At 48.5% G+C, this 23,744-nt stretch overlaps 8 protein-coding genes across 21 annotated transcripts; 4 read left to right on the top strand and 4 right to left on the bottom strand.

Moving 5' to 3' along the window:
* The first annotated feature begins 842 nt into the window (after positions 1-842).
* Positions 843-2,315, top strand: FVEG_01997 (ubiquitin carboxyl-terminal hydrolase L3). Of its 3 annotated transcripts, XM_018889055.1 has the most exons (3): positions 843-886; positions 972-1,875; positions 1,928-2,315. In XM_018889055.1, the coding sequence occupies exon 2, from the start codon at positions 1,055-1,057 to the stop codon at positions 1,808-1,810; it is 756 nt and encodes a 251-aa protein (XP_018745127.1). In that variant the 5' UTR covers positions 843-886; positions 972-1,054; the 3' UTR covers positions 1,811-1,875; positions 1,928-2,315. The 3 variants fall into 3 exon arrangements, with proteins under 3 accessions (XP_018745127.1, XP_018745125.1, XP_018745126.1); XM_018889053.1 differs by having other exon boundaries at positions 972-2,315; XM_018889054.1 differs by lacking the exon at positions 843-886 and having other exon boundaries at positions 926-1,875.
* A 2,495-nt stretch (positions 2,316-4,810) lies between these two features.
* On the bottom strand, positions 4,811-5,663 carry FVEG_14965 (hypothetical protein). Its single transcript, XM_018904021.1, has 2 exons — positions 5,516-5,663; positions 4,811-5,362 (listed from the first exon to the last, which is right to left on the bottom strand). Exon 2 carries the CDS (start codon positions 5,246-5,248, stop codon positions 4,913-4,915), a length of 336 nt encoding a protein of 111 aa, XP_018745128.1. The 5' UTR covers positions 5,249-5,362; positions 5,516-5,663; the 3' UTR covers positions 4,811-4,912.
* Positions 5,664-7,304: 1,641 nt separating this feature from the next.
* On the top strand, positions 7,305-14,358 carry FVEG_01998 (alcohol dehydrogenase). 7 transcript variants are annotated; one of them, XM_018889061.1, is made up of 7 exons: positions 7,305-8,749; positions 9,691-10,499; positions 10,770-10,890; positions 10,943-10,983; positions 11,039-11,471; positions 11,521-13,042; positions 13,108-14,358. In XM_018889061.1, the coding sequence occupies exons 2-7, from the start codon at positions 10,463-10,465 to the stop codon at positions 13,120-13,122; spliced, it is 2,169 nt and encodes a 722-aa protein (XP_018745134.1). In that variant the 5' UTR covers positions 7,305-8,749; positions 9,691-10,462; the 3' UTR covers positions 13,123-14,358. The 7 variants fall into 7 exon arrangements, with proteins under 7 accessions (XP_018745134.1, XP_018745131.1, XP_018745135.1 ...); XM_018889058.1 differs by having other exon boundaries at positions 11,521-14,358; XM_018889062.1 differs by having other exon boundaries at positions 7,305-9,514; positions 9,691-10,890.
* FVEG_14966 (hypothetical protein) lies at positions 14,117-15,682 on the bottom strand. Its single transcript, XM_018904022.1, has 2 exons — positions 14,720-15,682; positions 14,117-14,665 (listed from the first exon to the last, which is right to left on the bottom strand). The coding sequence occupies exons 1-2, from the start codon at positions 15,294-15,296 to the stop codon at positions 14,343-14,345; spliced, it is 900 nt and encodes a 299-aa protein (XP_018745136.1). The 5' UTR covers positions 15,297-15,682; the 3' UTR covers positions 14,117-14,342.
* A 430-nt stretch (positions 15,683-16,112) lies between these two features.
* Positions 16,113-17,081, top strand: FVEG_01999 (hypothetical protein). Of its 3 annotated transcripts, XM_018889063.1 has the most exons (3): positions 16,113-16,533; positions 16,673-16,794; positions 16,864-17,081. In XM_018889063.1, the coding sequence occupies exons 1-3, from the start codon at positions 16,453-16,455 to the stop codon at positions 16,928-16,930; spliced, it is 270 nt and encodes an 89-aa protein (XP_018745137.1). In that variant the 5' UTR covers positions 16,113-16,452; the 3' UTR covers positions 16,931-17,081. The 3 variants fall into 3 exon arrangements, with proteins under 3 accessions (XP_018745137.1, XP_018745139.1, XP_018745138.1); XM_018889065.1 differs by having other exon boundaries at positions 16,673-17,081; XM_018889064.1 differs by lacking the exon at positions 16,113-16,533 and having other exon boundaries at positions 16,624-16,794.
* Positions 17,070-18,170, bottom strand: FVEG_14967 (hypothetical protein). The gene has a single exon (XM_018904023.1). It carries the CDS (start codon positions 18,079-18,081, stop codon positions 17,491-17,493), a length of 591 nt encoding a protein of 196 aa, XP_018745140.1. The 5' UTR covers positions 18,082-18,170; the 3' UTR covers positions 17,070-17,490.
* A 124-nt stretch (positions 18,171-18,294) lies between these two features.
* FVEG_02000 (ATP-dependent RNA helicase SUB2) lies at positions 18,295-21,153 on the top strand (the record flags this gene model as incomplete). Of its 4 annotated transcripts, XM_018889067.1 has the most annotated exons (5): positions 18,295-18,797; positions 19,327-19,737; positions 19,787-20,147; positions 20,202-20,459; positions 20,514-21,153. In XM_018889067.1, exons 1-5 carry the CDS (start codon positions 18,572-18,574, stop codon positions 20,560-20,562), a joined length of 1,305 nt encoding a protein of 434 aa, XP_018745142.1. In that variant the 5' UTR covers positions 18,295-18,571. The 4 variants fall into 4 exon arrangements, with proteins under 4 accessions (XP_018745142.1, XP_018745144.1, XP_018745143.1 ...); XM_018889069.1 differs by having other exon boundaries at positions 18,295-19,737; XM_018889066.1 differs by having other exon boundaries at positions 18,298-18,797; positions 20,202-20,562.
* On the bottom strand, positions 21,115-21,339 carry FVEG_02001 (hypothetical protein; the record flags this gene model as incomplete). The annotated part of the gene is made up of 1 exon (XM_018889070.1): positions 21,115-21,339. The coding sequence occupies one exon, from the start codon at positions 21,337-21,339 to the stop codon at positions 21,115-21,117; it is 225 nt and encodes a 74-aa protein (XP_018745145.1).
* Positions 21,340-23,744: the final 2,405 nt, after the last annotated feature.

The following is a 23,744-nucleotide window of genomic DNA, read 5'->3' as shown; positions in this document are numbered from 1 at the left end:
CCTCCATCACGTGGCGAACTTTTGTTAACTTTCTGCTCGGCTCACATCCACTGCAACCAGAAGTGATGGAACCTTTGATCAGACCACTAAAAGCTCTCGAAATCTCTGCCGAAATTTTCCAACTCAGGGTCCGGCATAGTCAAGAAAAACTATGAGGTGGTTTCGGGCAAAACGATGGAGAATTGGGATCTTTTGCTCGTCGAATGATATATTGGATTGAGCCTGGCAGGTTGGCTGCCTACTAATAACCCTACCATCCATCATGGCGAACTGCATCTTGTAAAGACCCACTGAATTTAACCACACCTGAAGTTCATGCGTGTAAGTGAACTTTGACCTAATAGAGAGGTTTTCTTCTTCCGTCAACAATCACAAAGCCATCAACAAATGTGCCTAACGGACACAATTGCCGAGAAACACATAGGCGCTGTTATTAGTTGTTCTTTGTATACCTTAGGTAGACAAGCCAATTTTGTCGGTTTGTCATACCACACATCTTGCCGACAACGGAAGGGAATTGGGTCACGATAAATTATTTCCAACGATTCATAAGAGCAAACAAAGAGGCTTTCAAGTCATTTCAAGATCCACATTCGACGACATGCAGTGTAAACTAATCATTGCTCAAGATTTATGGAAATACAAGATGGATAATCTTGTTCTCTGATACTCATCCATCAGACTTCCCAATCAAGCACCTACGCAGCGAAAATTTCCACGTTGTATCAATAACCGTAGCGATCTGTACTTCGTTTGCCGTTGGCATTAACTCCTTCAAATTATCGTACACACGCTCTCGGGCTACCACTACGTGTTTGGTTCACATAATAGTGGCATTGTGTGGAAGCCAACTTCAACAGATGACGCACTGCTGCTGCCTACTAAGGTAGGTATCTTCACTTTCATGTGCATAGCAGTGGATGTCATCGTTTCCCTCCACTCCAGTAAACTCTACCTAACTTCTTAATAAGTAAGATAACCTCACGGGAGCAATCGCGGGGTAGTCAACTTGCAAGGTGCATCTAAACTCGCCACTCCCAAAACGTGCGGCATCATGTCAACAACACCAGGAGTTTCCTTCAGAAAGGATGGTACAAAGACATACATTCCACTCGAAAATAATCCAGAAGTTTTCACTAAACTCATTCACAACCTGGGCGTTTCCGAGAAGCTCGGTTTTTACGATGTCTACAGCATTGACGAGCCTGAGCTGCCTGCCATGATCCCTCGTCCAGTTCATGCTCTGGTCTTCATCACTCCTGCACCTATGTGGGCGCGCGTTCGTGAGAATGACCCAGGTTCAAAGGAGCTGAGTTACGATGGCTCTGGTCCAGACGAGCCAGTTGTGTGGTACAAACAAACTATAGGTCACGCTTGTGGTCTCATTGCTCTCCTTCACAGCGTGAGCAACGGCACAGCGAAAAGCTTCATTAAACCAGACTCAATCCTCGATAAGATTCTGAAGAAAACACAAGATCTCAAGCCTCTCGAACGCGCCAATCATCTCTACAACTCGATAGATTTGGAGAAGGCTCACATGGCTGCTGCAGTGATGGGTGACACGATAGCCCCTGCAAGCGAAGAGCCTAGCGGATATCATTTCATCAGCTTCGTTAAGGGCCAAGATGGTCATCTATACGATCTTGAAGGAGGTTGGGGAGGCCCGGTTGATCGCGGCACATTGGACGAAGCTGATGATCTTCTCAGCAATAAGGCATTGGAAGTTACTGTCAAAAGATTTACCAAAGCTGCTGAGGGGAACCTCGAGTTCAGTATCATCGCACTGGCAACTGTTCCAGAAGGCGCCTGAATATAGATCCTTAAAAACCGACTGGGTGAGAAAGTGATGACAAACTTGACAATGGGTTTTCTCCTGTACGTTGGGTTTTACACGTGCCTGTCCTGCAGCATCAACTGATCTGATTAGGTTTACTCTGTGACACTCAGATACTTTCAAATTCGCCTAGGTGCATATTGGAAGTCTTTCAGAGTTGTGTATCAAGTCCTTAGTGCTTAATATTTCAGGACAGCCGTTGTGCAATAGAGGGAGTTGCTGCTTTCACGACATGAATTTGTTACCCCAGTCCTGTGCATAGATTCATCTACATGTTGTGGCAGTTTCTCACCTGTTCTTGGGTTTCAATGAGATGCTGGCGTACCCGTCATATGGATTTTTCACGTCAGACAGGAACTCGTGAAGTGGACTAACCACAGGAGGCGTTTTGACGGTACATAATTAGACGTTGTGTATGCAGCAGCCCGTTTTTCACTGTCCTTGAATGTTTGCGTCCAACACTTGACTCGAAGCTCCTCGGGGTTGTGGTAGTGGTTCAGTGTTGAAGGCTGAGGCAAACCCTTTCTATTTCATGGTTTCGAATACCTGCTTTAGTTGAGGGGATATTTCCTCCGCCTGGCACTACCCAGACTGGACGGCTAAGTGACTACTCTCATGTAGCTAAACTATATGTCGTTGGGATCAGATCATACATATCCTTTCATATACTTTGGATACAAGCTCAAGGGAGTTTGCTTGTCCTTCTCTAGCGATTATTGTAACGTGACTAGTGAGGACATTATTCAACCTTCGACATACCCAGGCAGTCAACATCAAGAAGATTTCCTCATGCGACATCCGTGGTGGCTTCAGACCCGGACTCGATGCTGTGAAAATGCACTCTGTACCAACATTGTGTATTCTTTGCTCCTCGACCGAGAAACACTTATCCTATAGTTCTCCGCTCTTTAGAGATGACGCCTTGACTCAACGAGCAGAACTACATTGGATATGATCATCGGTCATGATTGAGTTGACCCCCTGGATGCCTGTGTTCGCCCTCTTCTTTTGATAGGGATTCGGGATTATAACATTTTATTACCTGTGTTCGTCTGTTGACTTCATCGTCGAGTCCATGGATGAGTGTCCCAACCGGCTTGTGAACAACCATATCTTTAATATTGTGGTCCTAACAATAATTACTGTCTCTCCTTTTGGCTGATTTTACACTCCCAGTGGGAAATCTGGTCAGGATGACGCATTCTGCGACGAGTTTTCGGAACGCGGCAGCACACCTGTTACATACATTATCGGGCATGCAAGTAGCCGGTTGACACATTATGAATCACTCGCACGAGGGCCTTCAGGCCTCCGAGTTCTGTCCTCTCTGTCCTACAGTAATATTCTAGTACGTTCTCTGATTGTTTATCTTGCCGGTACTCATTCTGTTACACAGATACAGCATGATATTCATGCCTCATTGGTTGAAAGTGTAACAATCCAAGCGACAACAGATGACTTGCCAATACAGACTAGTTTATGGTCCCTCATGGTTTTCTCTTATTTGTTGTGGCGGATGAGAGCCAACTCGTTAAAGGCTCGATTTGCAGCCCCCGTAGACTATTCCATAGGGCAGTGCTGCCTTAAGTCCAGATAGTCTCGTACAACGACGAGTGAGGCTCTTGGCTCGAATCGGAGACAATGTCTCAGCCTTCAGCTACTAGCATTATCAATTCGACTGGTTGCGATAAGCTTGGGGGTGCAAAGAATAAATATGGTCTCTTGTTAGGGCTTGCAAGAGGTCTGGTACTAGACCGAGCGACCAGAATTGCCTTGGACAACCCGATGGTTCAGCTGGGAACTGGAACATCCGCACACAACGCTTGAAGACAAAGACTTCCTGCGACTGCAGTGCAGTGTACCAAATAGATACTATGTATTTTAGACGTATACATGCGAAGCTTTGGATAAGGTGGATGGCAATACTGGTATGATCTTATGAGCTGCACTTACCTTACAGACAACTAGTTCTATAGGACGGGCACATAAACTTGCCTAGGTACTCCAGACCTTGGTTGGATGGGGTTTAATCGTAAGGTACCTTACGCAAAGGCTATTTCCATGATTGGATGTTGGTTTGACACAGCATTCAACTCAGTAGAGATACTTAAGGTAAGGTAGGCTGTAAGTTGGGCCATCTGCACATACTCGGGAGCGTAACCAAATATCACATCATTTGTCGTTTTACGGTGAGCATGCACCAGCACAGTACATAGCTTTGTGACTAGTCGAGGATTACATGTATGCTGGTCACTTTGGAATAGGAGTCGTGATTCTCAATGGTCCCAGCAGTCGTCGATCTTTACACACCTCATCAATGGCTTGTCCCGCTCGGGTGCTTTAATTAGACATCAGGGCATACAACAGCCATATCCATCTCACCGAATGGTACGTACACAAAAACATGACAATCATACATAATTAAGTAACAAAGAAGCGGAGCGGATAGCTACACCTTAACGTGACGATGTCTTGACGGCGGGATCACGGTCAGCACACGAGAATATGCGAGATGTTGGAAATCCCATGTTAACCGGTCTGTTGATGACCCCCTGCAATGTCAAATTTAGCACACGCCCCATGTTCCTTAGCTACTGGGCCTTTCCATCCACGGCACAACGTTAACCAGGATGATATGGTTAACTTGACGAGATAGACCAAGAAGTACTCGACACTGTTCAGCCTTGCGCGTTTGTTCGGATAACCTAGATGCCGAGGGCACACTAGATCGGAGTAAAACGCCCGTGGAACTGAAGTGAGCACGGTTTCTGCAAGTGAGCATGAGGCTATTGTTGAAGATGGATATATGGAGTGACAGTCACTAAGCAGCAGAGTATCCAATAGTTTCCAAGAGAGGTGCCTTCACAGAACCCAGTTTTAAGCGATGACTACCCACCTAATGGAAGCGAGTATAGATTTGCACACACAACGGACGTATATCCGTCCGCCGTTGTAGATCATGCAAAACGATGAAGTTTGAACTTTCGAGATCGCGATGAGAGATCTAGCTATTCTGTGATACGGGGTCGTTTATGGAGTTGCTGGCACCCAATGTGATATATTTTATTGAAGGGATCGTCAATTGTCCCCCTGGAGCATTGATGACCACCAGAACCGTGCATGGTGAGGATCCCTGGATTGACGGAAATAATACATGCATCGTACGGAGGACTGTGACGCCGTTGCCTTGAACCTAGTACGGTAGCTTCTATCAACCTTCAGGAATATTGGTGAAATAAGGAGCTGCGGCAGACAATCCAACTGGAGACGAGAAAACGCTTTTCTTACAGGGATCACCTTGACTTTGATCTCGCCAAGCCAGTGGTATGTGGAAGCGAACCCGAAAGGATAGGTGGATGGATGGATCCATCCATCACCATGAATGAAGGGAGAGCTTGGGAGACTTTCATTCATTCATTTCGAGGCGGGCGAGATTAGGCGCGGATGCGGGAAGCTTGCCCAAACCTTTAGCAAAATGCCAAGCATCTGTGTGTACATATTCAATATTGTTCAATGGCGCTCTATAGTCTGCATATCGTCAGCTCGTCAAGGGTTTTTTGTTCGCTGCACGTCTCAGTACATCCAATAGCTGACGCCGGTAGCCGGCAACAACGACTTGCCAGGTAAGCCCGGCAGATCGACGATGAGGTTAGAGGAGAACAACATGACTGGTCGACTTACAGCGGATCAAGCAAAATCACTAAGGCGACTAGCTCGAACGGTCTATCCCGGGGCATGGAAGCGTATTTGAAGGGTAGCCTCGTCACCAAAATAGGAGTGGCTTCGTGGCGCGCACGTTGAGAAAACGTCCACTACTCGGTCTATATACCCCTGACCCTGGTCTTCTTAGCAGGCCGAAAACCACAAACTCGTCCCATGTCCATTACACCGTCTAGACCGTCTTGCCAAAAGGGCTCGAAAATCTGGCTCGTTTCAGCATTACGTCATCGATTGTGTAGTCGCGGTAAAGAAACGCCGGGTAATCCGGAGTGTTAGTTTATTGGGATTTCGCCTGTATCGGAACCGCCTCTTGTTCCTATGAAGACATTCCTGGACTAGGTACCTAGGCAGTAGGCAAAACTCCTTTTAGCGCCAGATAGAAATGGGATGGGAGATCATCAAGAAAAGCTTGTTCACTTTGTGTCAGTACGAGTTAAATAATACCTGAACCACACTCAACGACACGTACTCCTCAGTGGATGGCGATGGAATGTGGGCTTATTTCTGCAAGGTACAGCGCGACAAGACAGGGGATGTGTTTCCAGGATCCGCGATCGATCTAGGTAAGGTACCTTAGGGAGTTGGCAGCAGGTACCTTTCAGGTACTGCTGTTTTTTTCGACGGCATAGGGAGCCCGGAGGGCTCTGAAAATCCGCACCTCGCTGTGAGCCTCAGAGATTGTTGAGCGACATCCTGACCAAACAAAGTCTGACAAGCTCCATCAGCAACTCTTGTCGCCAAGACAGATGAGGACTAGGACTAACCAGTTTCTGCCAAGTAGCGGGCTGCTATCCAACTTGGCACGGCGGGAAGACAAGTTTAACCCCTGATGGCCCTGGTAATTGAGCCATGGCGACGGAGAACACGCGTATCAAGGCCACTGTTCCGTGGGATGGGATTTGTAACTGAAGTTATTTTTGCTTGGAGATGGAACAACTCCATCCCTCTTCCGGCATAGAGTTTGAGGCGACGCCGATATGGAAAGACAGGTTCTTCAAATTCTGCGTTATCTGGTTTGTATAGCTGTTGGTCGAACTATCTAGAAAGACAATCCGAATCCTTTGCAGGACTCCAATTGAGGTATGGAGGATATTTGATGCATATCGTAGTTTGACGACAGGACAGGATTTACCCGACCGAAAGTTATTACAGCTGTCTAGTAACCCACTAACCAAATTAAGGAATGGCCGTCGAAACGAAGCATTGGATACAGTTCATCATGGACTGGCATGAGGTTGGTTTGTTTTAAACTCATTGCAGCCAGGAAAGCATTCCCACAGCACAGACATTCAATGTTTCGAAACCCACATCCAACTTCTAATTCGAAGACTTTTGACTACGTACGGAAAAGATGACTTTGTTAAAACTCTACTCTTTGATCGGCGTACATATAGAAAAGCCAATTGTTAGTTTCTTATTGGGTGAGATAGGGGGACAGCACATGGAACCGGAAGACTTCAAATTCCCGGTTGGTGGAAGGGTTTATTGACGATGGGAACTGTTCCATTGAATTTACCCACTTGATCATACAGTACTCGGCTCCTTCGGGGCGCAGCATGTGGGATGCGTACATACATCGTGTTGTGTGATGCTCCACGGCGCTTGAACTTTACATAGGTCACATCCAGCTGTTTTGTTGGCAGCTCGTCAGGGTTGCCCTGCACTCTGAATGAGAGGGGTTTATCTTTGCATGTGCTTGTCCTAATATTAACTTTGATGAACTGTGAGCTAGTCAATACGGTGTCTAAACCGCCAGATACACTAGGGTTTTCTAGGCATGATGGGTTCTAAATGCAGCCACCCATGTCAAGCAATTGTTTTGATTACTCCAACTCAAGGAGTTTTGATGTGAGCCTTGTGTCGTACTGCAGCCGTTGTTGGCTGTCCGACTTCCTATATAGTAGACTGGTATTATGGATCATGCCATGTGTGGTCTGCGCAGAATACAGCCAACTCTCATAGAAAGCTTGCACAAGATTGGAGCTTGGAGATCTATCAAGGCCTCAAGCCTGGGTATCTGCATATTCGGTTCATCATCAAACCTAATTACCGGCTACCAACATCAATTTACCCGTTGTCGCGGCGTCAGATGATATGCTCCAGTATCCGCGCGACCCCGTGCCGCACGACGTGGATGTCAGGGTGGAAGATGCTGGTAGGGATCATGATAAGGAATTTGGACAATGGACGGCGATGGAGGTTGAAAGACAAGGGCAGAGTCGGGAAGATTTGGGTTTGGACGGATTGAGGGCAATCGAGTTAGGGTCCCATCTATTCGTACTAACCAAGCAATTGTTGGTGACTGACTTCTCGCTTCTGGGGGGGTTTGCTTCGTATTCATTTGGCTGTGCGTGATTGATTCCCCTCGTTTACTTCTCCCTTGACTGAGCAGAAACTTCTCCTCTTCACCCTCTCTCTCCTTTTTTGGACATTGTAGATTCTGGTTTGCTGCATCAACCAACCGCAGCCTACGTGAGATTCGGTCTTTTTTCTTTTTTAATCTTTCGGGTTGTGTGGCGTCTGGGGAACATTTGACCACCGAAGCTGAAAAGAAAGCGAGAGCGGAGACCAGACGACACGCGACGACAAAGCGAGCTACCTACTCGACCCAAGAGAAAATAAATGCGAAACACAACGATCGAACGGAGAATCAGCGACGAATGAGGCCGATGTTTAGAACAAGAAACAGCCGGCAATAATTCTCAAACCCTGGGACATTGGATCCTGAACTGTTAAGAAATTTCGGTGTTTGGCCAAAAGTGTTTTCTTTTGAACGGACGAAAAAAAAAACCACACCAAGACACTCAAATTGAGTTCTTTGGATCTTTAGCGGCGGATCCCTTGATATTTGTCAACGGAGTACTTTCAACGGTATTCCGGCAGTCACTTGTGCAATCAATCATCAGCTGGGCTCGCTCTCTTCGAGTACGGACTACGAACTACGTACGGAGGAGGATTTTAATTCAACCTTAAGCTTGCGCGTATTTTCCTCGTGGCATTGGGTCCTCAACTTCCGGCCGCTCCGCACCGATCCTCGTTAGCTCCAGCAACATATCGAGCTCGAAACGAAGGTCTTCCGAGTCCCCCGTCCTCGTCACCATTCGTCACTGTTGCCACACCACTGGCCGACCGGCCTAACTATCCTTGAGTTGGGAATAATAATTCTATTGCGAGGGACAAAAGAGAAACAGTGCTGTAAGTTGATTTCTTGCTATTGTTGTGAATTGCTTGGCCTGAAGTCTTATGCGTTGCTGCCCTGGTTCTCCAATTGAGTTTCATGGAGCAAGTGTTAGTGGATAGTCTCTGCTTCATCATGACTTCAAAGCTTTCCTCCATCCATCCCTTCATCACACACCCCTCTTTCTAGCCGTCTCTGCCTATTCCCCAACCTGTTTGCCATTGGCATTTTTTTCTGGGCACAACAGAATCAAATACGGGGGGTTGCATTTTTGGGGGGCAGCATTCCGTTTTGAACCATATCCTCGCCTTGCATTGCATCTCATCACACACGCACATGTCTGCCATGTAATTTGAGCCTCCCAACCACTGGCAGGCTGCAGCTCATGATATCGTTCTCTTCCTTCAAGCTACCTCCAGTCGGACTGAGCCACTCCCGCATATCGTACATGCCGCCGCCTCCGGCCGGGGTCCCCCCTTGTCTTATTTCCTTGTATCTAAGCCTCTCTTTCACATACCTGCTTGCTACATACGCACTTGTTGCTTGCTCGCTTTGCTTGTTGCTTTGCTGTTTCGCTGGCCCCTTGCAAAGCTCGGCCCCCTTGGTTCTTGACTTGGCCTATCTTTACTGGTCTGTTGTCCACTCGCATCTTCTGTTTCTCCCACACGCCTCCTCTCACTTTCCTCTTGTCATAATCGTCTAGCCTAGCCTCTCCAGAACATCTTGAACACCCCGGTCCCCAGAGAGATTTACAGTGGTTGTCTCTGCCAAGTACACTTCAGGTAGGCACTGCACTACTTGAGTTTTCTCTCTCGGCGGCGCCTTACCCCCCCTGCCACCTCAATTCAAATCGAGGCCCAATCATTCACGGGCCATATCATCATTTACAGGCGAAACACACAACACACCAAAGACCAGGCGACCCTCTCTTTCATCAACCCGAAGCTGATTAATTTAGTCAAGGCAGCGCAGAAGCTGCAAGCCTAGTCGATCGCAAAAAGGGACAACCGGGGGCCCGCCGTACTCGTACCGATAAATCCTCCTAGAGCCAAGTCCGCGCAGCTTCTTCCGCGCCCGCTGTGAGATTTCTAAGCTTGAACAAGGGCCCAATTCTTGTTGCAGCTTCTCAGCTCAGCCCACTCTCGCTCCTACAGTCCGTCCGACTACAATCCCCAGATAATCTCCCACACCCCGTTTGGTGCACCGTCCACCGAGGCCATCTCAGCTCTCGTCCCACTCATCATACTCACTACTGGCCGCTTGTAGATTTCTTGCTCCTTCATTGCATTTCGACAGTTGACGCACGAGACGCCGCTGTGCTTCCCCCCTGGTACGCCATCCTTCCGCCTACGCCACGATTTAGGCCCTGTCGCTCGTTGATTCTACGGCTGGCTGTCACTACCTATCACTGCCGTCTTCTCGCCCACCGACGCCTCGCTGGCCTCGTTCCCATTCGATAGCTTCCTTCTCCCGAGCCGCTACATGCACAATTGAGCTGCGCTATCGTCTTTGATCCTCGTCGCCCGCATCTCTATTCACAATAAACGGCAATCATCGTCAGTTTGAGCGTACATATCCTTGCTTAGACAGGTACTTCCATCAGTCCCGATCTTGTTGTGTTGTGGTACCCAATATACGCCCCAAGACTACGGGTCCATCGTTAGAAACCGCTCCGCTACACCCTCAGACTGGACCAGGCCACTATTCCACATTAGGACCCGCCAGACATTATGGCGCCTGTATCGCCCCGGCTCAAGATTCTATCAGGTTTGTCGTCTCTTCTCTTACAATTCTCCCTTCATACCTAGGGTTAGTTCACGCAGAAACCAGAAGTGGACGGTCGCGTCATTTCAGATCAACTGATCCCTCCCAATCCTTCATCAGTTGACACAATCTCTCAAAATCTTTTCTGTCTCTTGTATTCCTTTCACTCGTTTGTCTTGAATCCTCACGTCAACCGTCAGGACGGTTGCTCGTGCAGCGTCCCACTCTTGTCGCTCATCATGGCCAACAGTGAGCTAATGTCAGTCTGTTCAGTGGGAGGCAATCCCGTCTCGGCGTTCCTATCATGGAGGCTCCAGGCCACCAACGCGTGTGATGTGACGCTCGTTTGGAAGTCTGGTTACGAGCATGTGGCACAATACGGTATCTCGTTCAAGTATGTGAACCAATGCGCTATGACTCCAACAATATGCTGATTGTCAATCAAGATCCCCAATATTTGGCAATGAGAGATTCAAGCCTCGACATGGTATGGTTAAACAATTCCCTTCCCTTCGTCCAGCATGCTGAGATAACATTTCAAGTTGTTCGAAATCCCGAGGATGCCGCGAGCGCTCGAGACGGCCCATTCGATTATGTCGTACTCTGCGTCAAGGCGTTACCTGATGTCTACGATCTTGCCTCAGTCATTGATTCGGTCGTCACCCCCCAGCATACATGCATCATCGTCAACACAACACATACTCTCGGAGTCGAAGCTGCTTTGGAGGAGCGATTTCCTACCAATGTCGTCCTATCACTTGTTTCAGGCGCTGAGCTCACACAACTCGGCCAGAGTGAATTTGAACATAAAGGGCCAGCAGACATCTGGATTGGTCCTGCTAACAACCCGAACAATATCCCACAAACCATCCAGGAGGACATGGCACAGGCCTTAGCAATGACACTTAGTTCTGGCCAAGTGGAATGCAAAGTCTCGCCAAATATCCGCCAACAGCAATACGAGAGAGTGATAGGGTTTGTCTTTCATCTAAACGCCTTGATGCTCAACTAACTGACGTTGCAGTCCTATTGCGTTCCATCCGATTAGCGTTATCTTCGAAACTCCCAACCATGCCTCGCTCTTGGAAAAGGTTGGCGTTAGGGACATGGTATCGGATGTCATTGACGAGCTGCTTCGTCTAGCTGATGCTAATGGATGCAAATTTGATCCCGATTTCAAGCAGAAGACGATTGATGAAATGTCCAAAGCTTCCGGAGAGAGCATAATGTGGCAGGATTACGTTGCTCGAAGACCTATGGAGGTTGAGACGTACCTAGGATCGCCCGTCAAGCTGGCTAGAGACTCGAATATTTCCCTTCCTCGTATCGAGACACTTTACTCGATTCTTCATAACCTTAACCTGGTCAACCGCAGCAGACCCAAACCTGGCGATCCGAATGCGAATATCATACCACCCGCCTCCCCCTCCGCGGCACCTGTGCCTCGAATGCCTTCACAAAACAGCCATCGACCCATGATGAACGGTATGCCCAACGGAAATGGTATGCCTCCTCGCCAGCCCAGGCCTCGGAACTCTTCCAACTTCAGCCAAGGCGGTATGCGCCGTGGGCCGCCCCCGATGAATGGTGGACCACCCAATGGTTATGGTCGACCTCCTCCAATGAACGGTCCTGGATCTCGTCAGCCTTCAAGGCGAGGCTCATTAGAGGAGACTAACCTGGAAGAATTCTCTCATCTCGTTCTTTATGACGATATCCCCGAAGGTTCCGAGCCATCCGTCAATGGTGACCCAGCAGACATTAATCTCAGAGAACGAGAGTTGGCCTTGCGGCAGCGTGAAATGGCAATTCGTGAGCAAGAAATGCGAATGCGCCGTGGACCGCCACCTGGCCCTCCTGGAGGCCCTGGCCCTCGTCGTGGCCCTCATCCTATGCGCAACAGCAAGCAGGTGTTTGACGAAGACGATGATGACGATGACGATTACTTTGACCCTACTGCCAACCCTGGCCCTCCGCTGATCGATCCAGACAACTTCGATATGATGAGCGTTACCTCGAGAAAGAATCGAAAGGCTCCAGGACCAAGCCCTGGGCAGTTTCGCCGTAATCCCGATGACATGCCGCCTCCTACACGAGGCGGTCGATTCAGGCCCAACTTCGGCCGCAACCGATCTTCTCAAGTTGGTCACAGCTCCATGACTTCTGAAAACATCCTGGAAGACCCCCTCATGAGCTGTTCCTCGGATCGTTATGGATCCGTTGACCGTGGAGCGATGAACGCAGGCTCTCGAGCAAACTCACTAACAGCGTCAAGGCTTGACGAGATGCAGCACGGCCCAGGTCCCGGTGGACCTCCCGGGATGAATGGTGCTTATCCCCGGCGCGCCAGTCAGTCTCCCGGGAATCCTTATACTCCATCCATGCGAGGCGGTAGCCGACGGGGATCGCCTCCCGGTGGTTACGGTCCTGGCCCGGGCATGAACGGCCGACCATCACCGCCGGATGGTGTTCGCCAACCTGTCCCTCGTCACCCACCTGGTCATGGTAACTCAGTAGCACCACAGCAAGTTGAACAACATATTGGGGTGAGCGCCCTCCACCAAACTAAGCCTAGGAATGTTCGCAGTCTGACGGGTAGTGCGAGCGCCAGCGCGGGCAGTGGTGAATTTGATTCCGAACAGTCTGCAAACAGCAGTCAAGGCAGCTTGCCTCCACGGCCGCCAATCGGTGTGCGTTAGGACGCTCTACACGGCGATAATATTCAACGGAGTACCTAGGACGTCAGGTTCCAACACACGGTTCCATCCAAGACGCCTTTCCAGCAAGGCCTTGATATTCTTGTTTTCGCAGGGAGTTCCGGTCATGCTTTCTGCATCGCTTAAAAGGGATCATTTATTTGTCCCGTCGCGAAGCCCTGTTGAGGCCATGTGTACTGCATCTATGCATCTGGCTTGAACAACTTTGCGACACACCTCGACGAGGACGACCCTATTTCATTTTGTTTTTATCATACGCCCGAGTTCCATCGAAAACACGATACGACACGACAAGAGTCACAGTCACTTTGGACTATTCTCAGACACGACGTCTTTTTAATTATTCCTATCGATACAATCCGTACATACATTGAACAACCAAACAGAATTAGTCTATCCTTGGTAATAATGCATTGGAATTGGGGAAGATATACTGGTGCCTTTCAGCATATAATCGGCTCTCAATTATTCAAGGCTTCGTTCATGAGACGCCCGAGTCTTGGTTCTGCTTTGGCATATTGGGACAGCCTCGCGCAAGAAAAGGGAATTTCGGAGAAAGCAAAGCCCGCTTTACAAAAGACAGGTTGGGACTGAATAATGAATGTGCCGGTGGAAAAACGAGGAAGTGGGTGGATTAAGACCAAAGGCATTGCACCAGCTGGGAGCAAGTCTTTGTTTTCCTTTGATTGTTGAAGCGCCCTCCAGAAGTTTGCGTGGACATGTCATGAAAGGTCAAACGGACTTAGCAAATGAGGAGGGATCATGATAGGCATTGTTTTTCTTGGTGGGTTTACACAATCAAATTAGACTACGGATGGTTGTTTCTTTTTCTGGCTAAATCTGTTCATCGCGAGACGTTGTGGAATGTGAATAGGAAAGCCATCCGCGGCATTGGGGGCATTCCTATTGGAAATATATATAGATACGAAATAGTAGTATGGAAGAGAAAAGTGATGAAATGATGGTCAAAGATTTCTATATCACGTTTAACCATTAGTATCATGAGCTGAATTATCTATCCACCTGAAGGACAAGCCAGAAGCAGCCTGATAGTCAACAATACCCATTGCCCGATTCTCTCAGCATCCGGCAGAGAGCCACTTTACTACTGTATACTCCGCACCTCGACTCAATATGCCAACAATAGCGTGGTCATCAAAGCTGAGAAAACAGCCAGAGCTACATAGCCAGTTGTTCTTGCGCCGTCGTTAGGATCCTCACTGCCTCCAGTGATGTTCCTGGTGCGCAGGCACAACAGTGAAGGCTGTAAAACATCGTCCTGACTATATGTGTCGGGATCACGACGACCCCAGTTGATCATTACAGTCCAAACACCACGCACAGCGTAGTCATATGCTTCCTCTTGGGTCATCGCATTATATTTGCCAGCCGTCTGTGGACGTTGGCTGATCAAGGTCCTTCCGCTGCCAAATTGACTCAGATTCGCCCCAGCTATGTCGCGGGTCAGTGTCCTTTTGCTCGAATAGGTTGTGAAGCTATACTTACGAACTCCGCCATACGTTGGGCCGTAGTCTTTGTAATACTTCTCACATTTAACTGGCATATGTGGCAGCATTGTGCACTCCTCTCCGTTCCAGAAATATCCAGCTGCTTCTGTGTTCAAGGCCTCTAGGCAGTCTTCGTCAAGGAACGAGCTGCAGTCTCCATCGTCGTGTTGTGCATCGTCGGTTGCTTCATCCTTCAGGCGACTGGGTCCCCAGAAAGCAACACACACATGCCAGTCTGAAGAGTTCGTACGACTGCTATTCAGCATTGGGACCCTCATTCCCTCTGGTGCTTGAACACTGATGTCGGTGCCGGGATAAGGTGTATCGTCCTCAGGGTCGTCCGTAATATTGGCTACGCGAATGGTAGCCGTCCATCCGTCAACAGTTTTGTTTGGCGGGAATCTTTCCGATACATTATACGCCTCAAATTTATATGTCCCTGTTGCGTTGGGGTTCTCGAAAGCAGATTGCCATGCTTGCTCGCTCATGTTACCTGGGCTTCCACCCGTCCCGTATTGACCATCAAATGCGATGGCCGAGGAGGTCAAAGCAAAAATTGGGAGAACTGCTTTCATATTCGAAGGCGGAGGCAAAGATGACACTACCAATTAAGTCTCAATTAAGCTTAAAATCAACTCAACCTGGTTGTGTGAGGGGCTTGATGTCTAGATATAGATACATACATAACATTCCGATCTGCGCGTGTCTATAGAAGGATTTATCTAGTCGACACTGAGCCTTGGCTACTCACGATCCTAATAGGCCCAGACTACGCAACCGCTGGATCATCTGGCCCTTTACGTACAATTGGCGAGCCACGATCCTCTGATCTACACTCAATTCCTTCGCACCATAGACAAGCTGCACTGGCCAAGTCGTTGTTAGCAGTTATGACGTCGGAGGAACAAACGAAGTAGGATATTAAGCCACTAGGGATACCCACAGCTGTAAGGTACAGGGGGGGCTTTGTCGATCGCAGTGCTCTTCTGGGCTGTAGGCTGCTAGGCAGACATTATTCGCTCCGTAGTGTACTCCGTAAAAATCCCTGAATAGAGTGAGCATTCAGTTGTCAGCCAGTCAGCCTAAAGTCACCAAGGATCCTCGGGTGAAGGTCAACAAGGCTGTAAAGACACCCTTTACTTGAATCGGGATATAATATAAGGTAACCACTACATCTAATAAATATTAGGTTCTGTTTGCGACAAAACACCGCGCAAGAGGAACATATCAGAGACAGATTGATAAGCACAGTTGAATAATGATTAGGTGCGGCCCTTGGATACTATGAATAAGCTGTTGTTCGAATGTCGAAACAGACTCCTTCATATCCGTACATATTGCGGAACCAATCAATGATTGTTAAACGCACGGTCCAATCACCCGCTAGTAAGGTACTGTATGGATCGATATTGTACGGAGTAAACAAACCCCAAATCACTGCCTCTCTCCAGATAAGGTAGGTTTCATCAGGCCTACCAACCTTGAACACCTACAAATACCTAGGGTATCTTAGGCAAGGTCAGCATAATTGCATCTCCAAAAGACTGCCTCGTATACACGAGCATACAGCAAAAGAAGCCGTTGGTCCTTCTCTTACTCCCGAGTATTCCTTCTTCTGAATTCTGGGACGCGGGCGATCCTTCACCAAAAGAGAGGTCATCTCGTTTTCACCAGTTCGCAAGGAGATTCGAAGTTAGGGAGAAAGACTACCACATTACATCCAACAAAGCAATGACGACGCGGAACGTGAGTGGTTCACAGGTGCGACAGAGCATGGCCACTAGTGGAAGTGCTGTCAAGACACGACAACTCGTGAGTTCCCTCAACCCTTGTTACATCACTGGTAGTTTTCAATCAACTCCTTGATCGTGTGAATTTAAGGACTCGGGCTGCAGAGCGGACCTGTTCTAAATGAAAACAACATTTGATAATGGTATCTAACTTAACCCAGGCACAGCTAAATTCTCAACTCGCACAGTTGTCATCAAATCTGTCCGACACCGAGAACTTGCTACGGATGACAAGTGTCCAAGCAGAAGCTATGCGTGGGCTTGGTAGTTGGCATGGCGGTTTGTAAGTGTTTTCGATCCGGTGGATGGTGGTGGTGTATGTATGAAGCAGAGTCGCTGACTTGATGGACAGGTTCATGGCAGCAAGCAAGGTCTTGGGAGAGGAAAGTGTCAAAGAAACTGGACAGCCAGGAAAGTAGCAATTGAATAGCCAATATAGGAGAGACAGAAAAGTGATTTTCTGACAAGGGATGGCGAAAATTAAGCATGAGTTATGTTCCATTAGGCGTATCGCAAATCGCTCTGAAACCGCTTTTGTCAAAAAAAAAAAAAAAAAAAAAAAAAAAAAAACATCCTCTCAGCAAGAAGTTATGCTTCCTGCTGACTGATGTGTAAGAGCTTGGTAGAATTATAGCATCGATATCTTTATAAGCTTCTCCAGTGCTCCCAGCCTTAAGAAGAAGGCCGGGTGGCTTCCCAAAAGCCCTGGTCTGTAGTCTATTGTCAGCATAAAAATATGCTATGAGAGGATGGCAACCTCCAGCTAGAAAGCTTGAACTGCGATGGATATAGCGGAGAACACATATGTTCTAGTGCAGCTGAAAAAGTGCAGTTTCAATGTTCGAGTCAAGACTCAAGCAGCTTTCCCAGTCTCTGGCTTGACGTAATTTCTCTGAATACAACTTAAGCTGGGCTTGGTCCTTGAGCACGACGTCAGTCTATTCGTTGCTGGAACGACCTTGGCTTCCTCTTGTTTTCTTCAAGGTCCCGGCGTTTGGCCTGGCGTTTGGCCTGGTGTCGAGATGGGCCTTTCGTGTGGTGTTGTCTGGGCAGCCGGCCCTTGTACTTTTAATTCATTGCTGCTATGTTCTGTGCCTTCTTTATAATCAAGCGGTCGCATGTGCTTCCGCTTTTGTCTCGGGGCACAGACTGGGTATCTCTTGACATTACCACAAGTCTTGCAGTTGATATTTAAGATATCAGCCCATGGCTTTCGCCCTCCTTTGCTCGCATTCTCCACGGTTGATGTACAGGTGTCACCCTCGACCAGTAGAGTGTCGCAAAACTTGCAAATAGTTTGCTTCATAGCCGGACTTCGCCGTATTTGTGCTTTGAGAGTCACAGCTCGCAGGTCTGAAAGGGCCTCACGAGACAAATTCTTCAGCGCCTTTTCCTCGTTTCTTATTTGAGGGGAAACCTTGTGCCCGTGGCTTGAGGCTGATGATTTTGCTGCAGCATCTTGCCCAGTTGAGGAATGTTTGGTAAGATATGAGGCAGCTTGATAGAGGTACGATGCTCTAGAGTAGATGATGCGGTTCTGGACACCTTTTGGTTCCTTGCCTTTCGCCATTGGGACTTCTGAGATATGGCGGGTTTTTGCTGGTTATCAAGATATGAAGTGGTTGAGTCTTACCTCAAGGTACCTACTACCTATGCCTGAGGTTGCTGTGTGTTAGGCCAGTGCAGAGAAATGCCTGGCACTGTTTATATTCATGTCACGTGATTGGGCTCCGCACGGTCCTCTTTAGCCAGCAGCGACCTTGCTTGCTCCCGCCTGCTTTCTAGCACCTCCCTTCTCAGCCTCAACAAAGACTCTTTCAAGCCAACCTTGGAACGAGTATCCTGGTTCCCGACACCTTTCGTCATTTCACATCTTGAAAAACGCATTTGATTCTCTTTCTGTCATCTCAACAGCACGCCTGCGCCACTTTTTCGACACCCTACGACGACGCGACTCGAACATAATCGCGTCAGACTCGTCATCGCAACTTCGCTGCAAAGAACAGCTTCTGCAATAGCCTCCGCATCAACCATCTAACTACCTGTAAATCCCGGTCAACATGTCTCACGAGGAAGATCTCATTGATTATTCCGATGAGGAGATCGGTGGTAACGAAACCACCGCCACCACCTCCAACGGCAAGAAGGGCGAGCTTGCTGCCGGCAACAATGTCGACAAGAAGGGCAGCTACGTCGGCATTCATTCCACCGGTTTCCGCGATTTCCTTTTGAAGGCTGAGTTAATTCGCGCCATCGGCGACTGCGGTTTCGAACATCCATCGGAGGGTCAGTCTTGATATTTTAATACCCTAAGTCATCATATCCCCTCCCTTCAAGCGTTCGTCCATCTCGCAAGCAAGAACAAATGGCCACTTTTTTTTCGCAATCGTCATTTTCGTCATCGTCGGCGCGGTCAAGGCTGGATCTGAGAGATGGTCCATATCCGGGCGGACAAAGACCACGGGTGAGAGACGTGGTTCTCCGCAAAACCACAACATTGTTGTCAGAATTATCATGCGTAAGCGGATAATATGTCAATCGTTGTCGCGAACGGATTCTTCTGGTATATACGAGGGCAAAACAAGGAAAACGCGAGGCACCAAGACACTTCTTGGTGCTCCTAGGCTATGGTTGCTTGTGCAACCAACCGGCCTGTGAGCCCTTACCTCACGTCGATATAAAACTCTTCCAAATCCATATCAATGGAAAATGCGAGAATACAATGGCTAAGCTGCGACGATGGACGGACACTTGAGATTATACCCGTCGTTCGTTGCTTCTTAGAAACCCACTCTAACATCGGTTCGATCGACAGTTCAACAAACCTGTATCCCACAGGCACTGCTCGGTGGTGATATCATCTGCCAGGCCAAGTCTGGTCTAGGAAAGACAGCTGTCTTTGTTCTCGCTACCCTTCAGCAGGTCGAGCCTGTGAACGGAGAGGTCTCCGTCGTTGTTATGTGCCACACCCGAGAGCTGGCTTACCAGATCCGTGACGAGTACAACCGCTTCAGCAAGTACATGCCCGATATCAAGACCGGTGTGTTCTATGGTGGAACTCCCATCAAGACCGACATGGAGACACTCAAGAACAAGGACACTTGCCCTCACATCATCGTCGGTACTCCTGGACGTCTCAAGGCCCTCGTTCGTGACAAGGCCCTACGTCTAGGCAGCGTTCGCATCTTCGTGCTTGATGAGTGTGACAAGATGCTTGATCAGCCTGGTGAGTCTCGCTCATGCAACCAACTTTCAACGTACGCTAATGGCCTCAGATATGCGCACGGATGTGCAAGATGTTTTCCGCGCTACACCTCCTCAGAAGCAGGTTATGATGTTCTCGGCCACCTTGTCCGAGGAGGTGAAGCCTATTTGCCGGAAGTTCATGCAGAACCCCACCGAGCACTACGTTGATGAGGACACTAAGCTCACTCTTCACGGTCTTCAGCAGTTCTACATCAAGCTGGAAGAGAAGGAGAAAAATCGCAAGCTCAACGAGCTTCTGGATGAACTCCAGTTCAACCAGGTCATTATTTTCGTCCGTAGCACTGTTCGTGCCACTGAGCTTGACAAGCTCCTCAGGGAGTGTAACTTTCCTTCTATTGCCGTCCACTCTGGCGTTAGTCAGGAAGAACGGTGAGTTGCCATACCGGGCCTTTAAATGTTGTGCTTGCTTCTAACATTATCCAGTATTCGTCGCTACAAGGAGTTCAAGGAGTTCAAGAAGAGAATTTGCGTTGCTACCGATGTCTTTGGACGAGGTATTGATATTGAGCGAATCAACCTCGCCATCAACTACGACTTATCCAACGATGCCAGCTCCTACCTGCACCGTGTCGGTCGTGCTGGGCGATTCGGTACCAAGGGATTGGCCATCTCATTCGTCAGCACCGACCAAGACCAAGAGGTGCTCAAGGAGATCGAGAAGCGATTCGAAGTCGCCCTTCCGTATGTTGCTTCCTTCCTCTTTTCTTCATTATCACAGCGACTAAAAGTATCCAGTGAATTCCCCAAGGAGGGTGTCGATGCCAGCACTTACATGGCCTCTTAAAGGGCTGGATGAGACGGTGGTTCACACTGCAACAAATGGTGAACGTCTTGCGCTGCTGTAGGCCGCTGGTGAGAAGCTAGGAAATTGACGCTGAAAGACTGAGACGGTGAAGGGCAAAAGTTGCAAACGATTTCATCTTGGTCAATTGTATTCGTTATTTTTTTCAATGGAATCGTATTACGATGCTCATGTTTTATAAGCAGCTTAGGCTGTTCCCTTAGCCAAAGCGTGTTACTTGCGAACACCAACGAACGACCTGCAGATTTAGCTACACTGTAGGTCTCGCGTAACAATTATGCCTTGAAGTTGACTCGCTCGCTTTGACTTGTAGCTTCACAGCAGTGGTCAGGTGGTTCAACACATATTCGTAACTCGGCCACGTTTATGACTGAAATACGGGAACTGAGAAGCGATGCCTCCCGTCGGCGTAGGTGAGTCCAGCCAGTAGATTATACAGGTAGGTTAGGTATCATTTCCAGTTTACCGCGCTGATACAAAGAATGAAGGGGGGGTGCAGCATGGTGCACAAAGCTGGCGTATATTGAGGGCTGCCTATAATAATTTCTTCACTACAATCAAAATCTTCGTGAGATGAATCACATTCCCATCGACTTTCAACCTTCCCGTGATATCTACAGTGGCAGTATACGAACCGCAAAGCCAATGGCCGTCCTGTTGGCACTTATTCCTCGACAGGTAAAACAGCAGAGACATACCGTACTTACGACAGCTTGACTGGTTCGGCGACATGCCTAGCAGACAGCTTGTCCCCATCATACTTGAGATGGTTCATTCATCACGGCTTTTTCCGTGAATCTCCTGTTAAGATCAGCGGCTCAGCTTATCTTGTGGGGTACAGGTATAATCGCGATCCCCTCTTCCCCTGTATGCGTTCGGATGCATCATGTACCTCAGTTGTCCAGAGAACATTCGACAGGTTTCGATGAGACTTGCATTTCCAAGTCACCCTTGAGCATGCAAGTCATCAAGTTCGTGGCTTGACGAGGAGCGATATCGGATTCCGACTACATTGCATAGTAGTTGGTAACTCAGTTCAGGCGCTTTTTGTGGCTTCTTGAACAATGCCTTTGTGTATAAGCCCGGTTTTCAGGATTCAGCACAACAAAGTACGATGAGACTTGCATCGTTAACTTTAAATGGCAGGCCAGGGCACTTCTGATTTGATATGCACAGCGTGTGGCCAGCATGGACGTAGCTACCTAGGCAGCCACGTTCTCGAGCATGGAAGTTGTCTATCTAAGCGCGCGTTCGAAATCTGACGGTGAAGGAGTCGAGGGCGTGGGTCAAGCAGGGGTCGTGCTAAGGGACTGGGAAGAAGTGTGTTTTTCGGCTACCATAGTAACTAAGGCACGGAATATCAGGACAACTTTGGATACGTAGGCTGTAATAAAACCTCACAGAGCACCGCATGGTCGTAACCATACACTGCCATATGCACGTAGTAATAAGTAGTTTCTAACACACATCTTGAATATGAGAGTTTCCGTGGGGCCCCGAAGTTCCCGGACTGGGGGCCGGAATGTGGGGGATAAGCTTGACGAAGGGTTCACTCACTGTTCGAGGACTTGGTCAGAGACTGAGGACGACACGAACAGAGAAGGTGACTATATTCGGTAAATCCCATTGTTTCTTTGATAAACCTTTGATCCCGTGAGGGGCTTCTTCCTGCGGTGCGTCATGACATCTGTACTCAGCCATCCAACCGAAGCTGAGGCCTAGGCGGCGGTGCAACCTACACGCAACCTGAACTACTTCGCCCTCTGGCCCTTCACAGGAATACGTAGAAGGGTGCTGTGGGGCAAGCATTGGTATCCTATCCACCTTTCGAAGTGACTGGGCAGCCCCGGACATGCTAAACACTCTTTATTGTCTAGGGTAAGACAGCGAGCGTATGTTTCCAGACGTAACGCATACTGAATATATATTAATACATACACCAGCTTACTAATGAGATACTGTAACTACTTGAACGCCATTTTCTCGAGACGTTTGTTGTCTCGAGAGGCAACCGAGTGGTACTCCTTTACGATTCTCGAACTTACCAAGGGTGCTACTGTGGTGTTCATTTGTTGTTTGATAAGAGAACAAAGGTTGGCAGCACTGAGTCACAATCAATGGGCCAACCACAACGTCCATGGGTAGGGCAAATGGAGCCTCGGTCGTTGAAAGTTCACAGCTTCATCAGCACACAGAAAAAGTGTGCGTTAAGATACCCAGTAATTGTACCGTGATCATGTTACAGCGGGAGCACGATGCTCGTGGCGAGCCCTGGTTTATCATTCTAGCATGAACAGGTTACCTGAGAACAATGAGCCTTGTCCATGCCCGCCCGGATCTGTTAAGGATCCGGTGACCGAACGGGTCCCGTTTCTGGACCGAGGAGGACACTGAACAAAACACAAGTGGAGTGTGGTACGGCGGACCATAGAGCTCGGTACGCGCGACTTTGAATCGGGACTTCTGGCGAATAACAAAGAAATTGAAATCTGTTAAGGGGCTGGTAGCGTGCCGCCACTTGGTGGGCGCACGAGCCGGATGAAGGAGCATTCATCATGTCCAAGAACACCGAGTACGTACATGACTGGAAAAGGATCGTGTTTCACCATCAGCGGATACATCACGAAGGAGAAGAAGTACCCGAAGAAACGAAGAAGCCCACGCTCACGCTCATGATGTGCAGCTGATGAGGAGTTGTATAAGCACCTGTGGGAGCAGAATCATGAAGGCGGTGTCTGTAAATCAGCCTTCTCATGATAGGCTAGAATAAAGAGAACACCAGTCATCACGCAGATGGAACGAGAGAGGTTTTTCGAGGTAGCACATGTGGTAACAGTATTATCACAAAGAAGCCAGTAATTTCGATGACGAAGCTCATCAAACTTAGCTTGTTGAGATGACCGAGTCAACTACTCGGTCAAGGTCCCAAGCAACCGTACGTAGCCCGACAAGGCTTGGTGAACCAACCAAGGTTAACACAAACAGAGGGACAGAATTCTCCTGGACACCACATTGGCGACTATATGATCATGTTGAAGCAACTGTGTCCTTGCCCTGCATGATAGCCTTTGAGGCTTGTGTTTCTGCAGTGGGCAACAAACCGAGTCGCGGAGTCACGATGTTGGTGTTGGATCACTACCTGCCTGTCTGCCCTACTGCCTTAC

The sequence above is a fragment of the Fusarium verticillioides genome, chromosome 6 (assembly GCF_000149555.1).
Source record: "Fusarium verticillioides 7600 chromosome 6, whole genome shotgun sequence".
In the NCBI taxonomy this organism is placed as follows: domain Eukaryota; kingdom Fungi; phylum Ascomycota; class Sordariomycetes; order Hypocreales; family Nectriaceae; genus Fusarium; species Fusarium verticillioides.
This window is presented reverse-complemented; position numbering and strand designations above follow the sequence as displayed.

Coding starts and splice junctions, on each gene's coding strand:
- FVEG_01997 (XM_018889055.1), top strand. CDS start 1,055: ATGTCAACAACACCAGGAGTTTCCTTCAGAAAGGATGGTACAAAGACA.
- FVEG_14965 (XM_018904021.1), bottom strand. CDS start 5,248: ATGAATGAAAGTCTCCCAAGCTCTCCCTTCATTCATGGTGATGGATGG.
- FVEG_01998 (XM_018889058.1), top strand. CDS start 10,463: ATGGCGCCTGTATCGCCCCGGCTCAAGATTCTATCAG. Junction 10,984..11,038: donor GAGATTCAAGCCTCGACATG/GTATGGTTAAAC, acceptor TAACATTTCAAG/TTGTTCGAAATCCCGAGGAT. Junction 11,472..11,520: donor CAATACGAGAGAGTGATAGG/GTTTGTCTTTCA, acceptor CTGACGTTGCAG/TCCTATTGCGTTCCATCCGA.
- FVEG_14966 (XM_018904022.1), bottom strand. CDS start 15,296: ATGAAAGCAGTTCTCCCAATTTTTGCTTTGACCTCCTCGGCCATCGCA. Junction 14,666..14,719: donor CCCAACGTATGGCGGAGTTC/GTAAGTATAGCT, acceptor CCCGCGACATAG/CTGGGGCGAATCTGAGTCAA.
- FVEG_01999 (XM_018889063.1), top strand. CDS start 16,453: ATGACGACGCGGAACGTGAGTGGTTCACAGGTGCGACAGAGCATGGCC. Junction 16,534..16,672: donor CTGTCAAGACACGACAACTC/GTGAGTTCCCTC, acceptor AACTTAACCCAG/GCACAGCTAAATTCTCAACT. Junction 16,795..16,863: donor GGTAGTTGGCATGGCGGTTT/GTAAGTGTTTTC, acceptor CTTGATGGACAG/GTTCATGGCAGCAAGCAAGG.
- FVEG_14967 (XM_018904023.1), bottom strand. CDS start 18,081: ATGGCGAAAGGCAAGGAACCAAAAGGTGTCCAGAACCGCATCATCTAC.